Source organism: Leptonychotes weddellii, chromosome 6 (assembly GCF_054177405.1).
Source record: "Leptonychotes weddellii isolate Sample4059 chromosome 6, ASM5417740v2, whole genome shotgun sequence".
NCBI classification, from domain to species: Eukaryota; Metazoa; Chordata; class Mammalia; order Carnivora; family Phocidae; genus Leptonychotes; species Leptonychotes weddellii.
The window spans coordinates 112,354,614-112,363,251 of NC_138374.1; the positions used below are offsets into that span (position 1 = coordinate 112,354,614).

Here is an 8,638-nt window from a genome sequence, read left to right on the forward strand (position 1 = left end):
ATGTGTGCATGCATATATTCAGTAGAGCCAGTGTGAGTGCTAAAGCATCCAGTATAAATACTAACCTATCAGGGAACTCTGCCCTCAGATATAATCTCTCTGAATTGTTAATACCATTTCCATACTTGTCCATTTAAGGATAAACATTGTATGCACGGAAATACATAAACACATTGGTATAATAAGGAATATAAAAGCAAGGGTTCATGAGTCCCTCCTTTAAGACAGAAATGGTCAAATGTCCAAATCTATAATTTTTGGAGTTGAGAGAACGTATCCTAAAATTCAGCACACATACTCACTTTTTAAAAAAATATATATTTTATTAAAACTAAACCCCATGGAAAACTTTAGAAAATTCCCATAGTTACTTTAAAACTGAGGAAAAATAATATAACATTGACTGTTTAAAGAGAACTCTGCCTTTTCTAGCCAACAGAATTTTTTGATACCTAGTACTGGCTAAAATTAGTAAATTAATTTCCCACATAGGAATTAAATATTCCTAAATATATTTTATTCTTTTTGTTAATTTCTTTTGTTAACTTTTTTCTTACAGTTACAATATCAGTGTCTCATATTAACCACTTTCCTTTTGGAATAAATCCTAACAGCAATTAGTTTTATCATTATTTCTTAAAAGTAGGTACACTGCTAATTTTAAATAAATTGTGCATATATGCATGCAAGCATACTATGTGTTTAGAGTAAAAGTAAAAAAAAAAGAAACTACAGAAGCTCAGTTTTCATATGCTGGTGTTATCTAATGAACAGACTCTTTTCTAGTTGCTCCTTTTAAATTTCTAATTTTGTTTTTATTCAGGATCACGAATTTATCGTGTTTTTTCAGTCTCTAGCCTTTCTTTGGCATCACTGAACACAGGTGATAACGAGAGTGTGCATTCAGGCAAGAGGACACCAAGGTAAATCCATAATGTGAACATTTTTCACAGAAAAGAATGTTTCCAGCAATTATGTTGTATTTTATAATGAATGAATAACAAATTTTTATAGTTTTGCTGACTGGGACTGTTTGTGTTTCTGTTAAAATAAGTTTATGTATAAAGAGGCTATTCATATTTGACTGTTCTTTATCTTTTATGATTACTGACATTGATAAGATACTTTTTATAAACTATAAAACATTAACAGTAATTGCTGACATGGTTGTGGTAAAATCATAGTGTGCAGAAATAGCACATCATCTATATAAGTGCCAGCCTCTCTACTTTCCCCCCCAGAATAATTCCAAAGTAGGCTGCCTAACTTGGGAAAAATCCCTTTTGTACTGTCTCTCTTGGATGTAGATTAGAAACTGAAGTTCTGTTTCATTATGTCACACTCTAATACCCATATAGAAAGAGAATGTGTGTAGTGACAGGCATGAGTTCTGAGCTGTGATCTTTGTATCACCATCCTGTTGCAGTAATTGCCAGTTTTCACGTGGGAAAACACTGATCCTCTCAGTGAGCAGGTACGTACGGAGTGCCCGTTGCGTCCAGGCACTTGGATGTATAGCTGGAATAAGGCAGCTACACCAGCTTTTGATTTTTAAGCTTCTAGGTTGATTTTGGTTGGTACTTTCACATATATCCCTTCTGACCCCCAAATAGTCTTCTGTTTGAGACATAAAAAATGTTTTATTTACCATTTAGATCCGAGTCTGTAGAAGGCTTCTTGTCTCCAAGTCGTTGCGGCAGTCGAAACGGGGAGAAGGACTGGGAAAATGCATCAACAACTTCTTCAGTGGCTTCTGGAACAGAATACACAGGTCAGGGTCTGTATTTTTGGGGAGACATTTTAATTTAACACAGTCATGAGAACAAATACAGGCTATCCTAATGAAAGTTTCATGGGCTCTTCTCTTGGTCTAGACACGGGGGAGTCTGATCAAGAACACAGAGTGCAGATGATTCCTTTCAGGGAGGTCAGTTTCTGTGATACGGTTGCACTTAGGGAGGCAGTGACTTGTCCCAGATGAATTGAGATCAGTTTCTAAACAAAATTAGCAGTACCACTTACACCTCATCCCTCTACTTCTTTTTTTAAGATGCTGACCATATCTGTGTTCTGGTTTGGGTCTAAAGAAGTTTTAGAGAGGTTCTATCAGCAATACATAGGTTCTGAGTACTGAGAAAAGGCTAGAATCCACAAAGGCCTCTCTAACATTGGGATTTCAGGTATCTAGAGTTGTGCATCTTTAAAATGTATTAAGCTGGGATGGGGGCACCTAGCAGGCTCTGTCTCTTGATCTAGGGGTTGTGAGTTTGACCCCCATGTTGGGCATAGAGCCTACTAAAAACAACAACGACAAAGTATGAAGGGGCTCTAAAAGATAAGAATGCATTGGATCCGGGAAGGCATCCAGCCTCACATCTGATCCTCTTCCAGCCTTTATTTGGGTAGGCATTACTGAAACAAAAGCAAATTGAACAGAATGTAAGACACTTGAAAAGAAATGAAGCAGGAGAGAAAATGAGAAGAAACGTGAGCAGCCACTGGGATCTAAAGTGGAAAGGCATAGGAGAATGTGCAGGGGGAGAGCAGGGGGCAGTGGAGACTGCCTCCGTCCACATGTGACCCACTAGAAATGGAAGCCCCATGAAGGCCTAAGGAGGTTAGCACTTGCTGACTTCCCATGTGTACTTCACTCCTGTAGCCAGTGGGACAGCCTTTAATGCCAGGAATTGGATGGTATATCCTTGTTTTTCCCTCTGCTTCTCTATGTAAGTTCACTTAACAAGCATATTTGCCAGGCACTATTTCAAACCTAGAGCTACACAGTGGCAGTGGTGTGCTGGGCTAGCTCCTACCATAGGGCTCTTGAAACTGTTCAACTTTCAGGAATTACGCCAGCTGCAGAACCATTGGTAGCTTGATAGTAGCCATGGTAGGAGTGATTTATATCACAGAAAGACATAAATGCTGCCAATCAGGGCTGGTTTCTCAGCTCACTACGAAGGGTAAGGACAGTCCTTGCCTTCCGGGACAGAGGTGAGTCAGTCTGAAGTAGGGAGTCTGTACTCTACTACCCTTACTAGTAGGAATCTTCCAGGAAAATGGCAGAAGGTACTTCCGTTGCTTTGCAGACCGAGGAGTAGAATTGGTTAAAGAAAACAAATGCTTATGGGGCGCCTGGGTGGCTCAGATGGTTAAGCGTCTGCCTTCGGCTCAGGTCATGATCCCGGGGTCCTGGGATCGAGCCCCGCGTCGGGCTCCCTGCTCAGTGGGGAGCCTGCTTCTCCCTCTGCCTCTGCCTGCCGCTCCCCCTGCTTGTGCTGTCTGTCAAATAAATAAATAAAATCTTTATTAAAAAAAAAAGAAAACAAATGCTTAAAAAACTCAGGTATGTGGATGAAGAAGAAGATGAAGCTTTTTCTTGTCTTTTTAAATCTATAATTACTCATGGGCCCATTCTGCTTTAAATTCACCAGTAACCGTAGCAGACTTGAGAAAGAAGGTGAAGCAGTGTGGCAATTACGACCTGTCTGATTTCTAGCGCTACTGTCTCAGAGCAGCCTTGGCAAGGTCCTTAAGATGTCTCCCTGTGTGGATAAAACAATGTTCCAATTGGAGTACAGCCACTCAGATGCCTTTAGGCACAGATTTTGATTTTTTGTTAGTGTTTCCTCAATATAGGAACAATTACATCATTTAAACAGTAGTATTTCTGACTTAGGAATGGTATTTTTATTTTGCTGCTAAATTGTTACCACAGGACCAAAGCTCTACAAAGAACCCAGTGCAAAATCCAATAAGCACATAATACAAAATGCTTTAGCTCATTGCTGTTTGGCTGGAAAAGTAAATGAAGGTCAGAAGAAAAAAATACTGGAGGTAAGTATGTTTGCATGAAAATTAAATTTGGCAGTATTCTAAAATTGTGGGAGTCTTCTCTGCTACCAATTCAAGAGAAAATACCCTTCATCTCCTCCTAGGATTTCAACAGTATATAAAAGATCTGTAGCTATGTTTTAACTTTAGATTGAGTTAGTTCACTTTCAAATGGGGTTTTAGAGGACTGACTTAATTAAGACTAGGATAGACTTAGATAATAATATAAAATTATAAGTTCTTTTCTTGCCCAGAGCTACTTGTTCATGTTTCGTAAATGTAAGTAACGTAATTTTCCTTTTTTAAAAGGAGGCTGTATTGCAAAGTTGATAATCAGTGCCTGGTTTGTTAGTGTTGTTTGACTAAGATCAAGATTTAGCAGATATTTCATATCTTCCTGAACGATAATAATATCCACACAGAGCCAACAGAACCTCAGAAGTGAAGTGTTCACATACATTGTTAATTATAGTGTATTTTGCTTTTATAATATACATTTTTAGTTCTTCAGAATTTATATTTTAAATCATGTCATAATATTTGACCAAGATAGGGGTAAAACAATTATATAAATTTTATACAGTGAAATGTTTAAGAGTTTTTATTGTTTTTTTTTGTTTTTTGTTTTCTGTTTTATTCTGAAGGAAATGGAGAAGTCAGATGCCAACAACTTCTTAATCTTGTTCCGGGATTCAGGCTGCCAATTCAGGTCTTTGTATACTTACTGCCCAGAAACTGAAGAAATTAATAAACTGACTGGGATAGGCCCTAAATCTATCAGTAAAAAAATGATTGAGGGACTGTACAAATATAATTCTGACAGGAAACAGTTTAGCCACATACCTGCTAAAACTTTATCTGCCAGTGTTGATGCGATTACCATTCATAGTCATTTATGGCAGACCAAGAGACCAGTAACACCCAAAAAACTTCTACCCACTAAAGCATAGGAGTTGGGAAATACTTGCTTCAGAACATTCGTGGTAAATTTGCACTTCATCTTTCCTGCCTATAGAAAATCTTTCTGATTGCCAACAAAACTTTTATTAATTGAAACTGAACATTAAGCTCTGTTGTCATGAACAACTGGAATGTAAGCCACAGTATTTTGGAGTGCAGAAGATTCTCACATAGGTGGTAAGTCCAAGTGATGAAGGAAATGTTCTGATTCACAAATGGAGATTTGTGTCATCGGGTTCACCTGCTTGATAGTAGACACACTGAAGCACTGAATTCTCATGGACACTAGTTGGACTTATGGTTGAAATATGGCTAAGATTACAAATTATGTGTTTTATTTGTTGTTTTTTTTTTTTTTTTTTAACTTTTTAATGTACGTTCTTGTCTTCAGATGGTTTATTTTTCTGTTTTTCTCTCCTGGGGGTTTAATCTAAGATACCTTTTGTATTTTGTTTCATGTGGAGATCACGAGCGTAGGAAATGCGCCTTCAGAGGTAACTCGCACCTTTCTTATGATGCTAAGACAAACACTAGTGTTTAGTTTTACAATAACCCTCATGTTTTAATGGTGTTAGAGCATTTGCAAGAATTATTCTAAGTATTTACAATTCTGTATTTATTATTCACTCAAGTATTAACATTTCTCTATTAAATAAGAGGAGGTATTGTAAAGAGCTGCTAGTAGGTTCGCTTTAAACCATATGAGCTTAACCAAGAATATGTTCTAAGAAGTTGCTGATTAAATCAGTGCTGTTTTTACACCACTTCTGGCCAACTCAGAATAATTTAGATTGTTCTTTTAACAAAAAAGGATTTCTATCTCTTTTAAAGTAAGTCACTTTATAAGCTGGCAGAAGTGAAGGACACTTTGAGAGTAGTCTTTCAATCTGAAGATGTAAGACTTCCTGCCACAAGTTCTCAAGAGGTCCTTACATTATATTTATAACTGATACAAAAATTATATTTAGAATTTTTAAACATGTACAAAGGGCTACATTTTAATTTTAAAATAGCTTCACATTATTTTACTTATATTGAGTTTTTCTTTTTTTATCCTTTTCAAGTGGAACAGCTTAAAGTACACACTTGAAATCTTCTCTACATGATCTTTGTTCCTTTAACAATGTATCAGAGGGTTAGTTGGGGAAAAACTTCATTCTCAGGAAAAGACTTGAATGATTATGTGACCCTGTTATGTTTCAGTGTTGTGACAACTGTGTACACGTAGAGGGGAGAGACAGTATTGTATCATAAATGAGATAGAGGGTTGGTTTTCTTTCGTGGGAAGTAGAGACTAAAATATATACATTTCTCTAATTGAGTTGTTTAGAGAAATAACTAATATCATATGATGTATTTACTTATTTTAAAAGAGAATAGGAATGAGATGTCCCTGAACCGTACTTTTCTATTATTATAAGGCCTTTAGGCATCAGTGCATCTGGGTTATCAACATTTTCTCAAATGCTGTCAATATTTTACTGTAATTTATGTTCTTATATTTATGTATATTTGTTAAAACTGTAAAAAAAAATTTCACAGATTTTTTTCCAATACCTGTGCAAGATATATGTGTAGCTCAAAACTATTTGTGACCTACTGTTTGCATGTAAGAGACCAGGATATGTAACTCTTATATTTTAAGTGTATACATATTGTGTATATAATATATGAATATTAAGAATGGGGACTTGCACATTTTACCTTTCAGACAACAGTTTCTATCACAGAAGGAAATGATTGCCAGATACATGTTTAGATTAAGCCTAGTTTAAAAAAATAGTAAATCTAATTGAAATACGGTAAATAATAGTCAAAGGGAGAATTAATAAGCACTTTACATTACTAAATTTGTTCTTTTCAATCAAATTTCCCTTACCAAATCAATCTTCTTTGTGATATTACTTGGCCATTAAATTTTTTAAAATTGGCTGCAAGACAATGGAGGAACTATATAAAGCTAAGTAGGACCACCCTTTCTTCTTAAATTTATGTGTGTCCAACAATGAATGTCCATAATGTCTAAAGGTAGAATGTGAACATTGCCACAGAAGTTCATTGCTCTCAGAATAATATTTTACTTTATTAATATAGAAGGAATATGGATATATTTCTTTAAGTCTGCAGATTTTTTTTTATTATGGTACAGCTTTTTAAAAAAATTATGTTTTAAAAATTATACAAATGAAAATTATGGCATTTCATAAAGTCTGGAGATTTCCATCAACCTTATTGAAACACACTGGTGCTTTCATTGTTAGAGGTCAAATTATGATGATGATGATTCAGTTTAAGTTTGCCAAACACTTGTCAGGGTTTCCAGTGTAGCCTGTCAAATTCTGTTTGATGCAGCTTTGGAAAGCTTTCAATTCCTCTTGACTTTTGAATTTTGTTTTAGAATGACTGTTTCAGTTTTTATTTGGCTGTTTAAAGCCAAGTTCAGCTTTTTAATTAAGGTTTCATGGACACTGTTGGGCAATGTACAGTGTATGGTGTGCTTACCTGTCCACTCTAGAGCATTGCTTACAGGTTTTTTTAAGATGCTGTGCTGTAAAATACTGTCATATTTGCTATTTCCTGGTACAGTGTAGTTTTTCCCCTTTCATTTGAATAAAAGCATGGCACCAAATGACTTCTTTTCTGTTTCTTGAATAAAGTGTTTTTTCCCCTAATATTTGAACTTGGGTGAACTCATCATACAGTTTTCCTACCTCTTAACCTATGTTTAAATGTAACAGTTTGGCAACTTTTGATAATATTGGACATTGTCTGAATACTGACTTAAGGCAATGTTAAAAAGTCTGTAACTTTCTGTGCTTAGCTCAGGCCATCTAAGTAGTGGTGTATAAATGTTTATACTCATGATACATCTTTCTGTCATGTGAAATTGCTTTCTTTTGGTGAAGGATTAAAATGTGCCAGAATCAACACTTTATACCTTTGAAACTGAATGGCTAATGAACTCACTGATCTATAGTAGCCAAAACAGTTCTTGATTTACTCTAAGTTTCACTTTGATTTTGCAGATTATATTCATTCAGTCCAGAGCAACTAAGAAAAAAAGATCTAATAACAAAACAACAAAATCTTCATACACAATTATATACCTGAAGAAATTCTGCCATTGCTAAATACAAGTGTGGTTCTCTACCTTTAGATCCTGATAGGGTACCCCAGCTTCAAAAACAGAGCTGTACTTCCACAGTATTTTGTAATGCTGTAGTATTCAGAAATCAAAATATTTAACTGTAAGACTCATGCAGCATTAGAGAAGTCTACACAAACTACGGTACCCTAGAGCCCACTCATAATTTGAGAGTGTGTTCCCTGATCTGGCTGCTTGATAGTTCTTAACTAGGCAGAGGGAGGGATGCCTGGGTGGCTCAGTCAGTTAAGCGTCAACCTTTGGCTCAGAGGTCATGATCCCAGGGTCCTGGGATGGAGTCCCGCATCGGGCTCCCTGCTCAGCGGTGAGCCTGCTTCTCCCTCTTCCTGCCATTCCCCCTGCTTGTGCTCTGTCTCTCTGACAAATAAATAAATAAAATCTTAAAAAAAAAAAAAAACTAGGCAGAGGGAAATGTTCTATAGTGAAGAGAACATTTTTATTTTGTAACCTGTGCACACGGAGAAATAATAAAGAATAATATCCAGCAAAAGAACTGTAGCTGTAATACTGACCTAGGAATCAGGCATTAGAAAAACACATCTATAAAATGAGTGTGAAGTTCTCTTATCCCTCAGAAGTGTATCGATGCTTATCTGTATAGATCTTATCTGGGGCACCCAGGTGGCTCAATCAGTTAAGCATCGGACTCTTTGGTTTCGGGTCAGGTCCTGATCTCAG

At 36.2% G+C, this 8,638-nt stretch overlaps 1 protein-coding gene across 3 annotated transcripts in view; it reads left to right on the plus strand.

The window, feature by feature from the left end:
- Positions 1-7,423, plus strand: part of CAMSAP2 (calmodulin regulated spectrin associated protein family member 2) — a 111,765-nt gene extending 104,342 nt beyond the window's left edge. For 2 of the 3 annotated variants that reach the window (XM_081823047.1, XM_031035788.2), the window contains 4 exons: positions 824-923; positions 1,656-1,771; positions 3,719-3,837; positions 4,479-7,423. In XM_081823047.1, the coding sequence (XP_081679173.1) occupies positions 824-923; positions 1,656-1,771; positions 3,719-3,837; positions 4,479-4,784 (641 nt within the window). In that variant the 3' untranslated portion in view covers positions 4,785-7,423. The remainder of the gene's footprint in view (positions 1-823; positions 924-1,655; positions 1,772-3,718; positions 3,838-4,478) is intronic. The other variant, XM_006740486.3, reaches the window with a different exon arrangement.
- Positions 7,424-8,638: the final 1,215 nt, after the last annotated feature.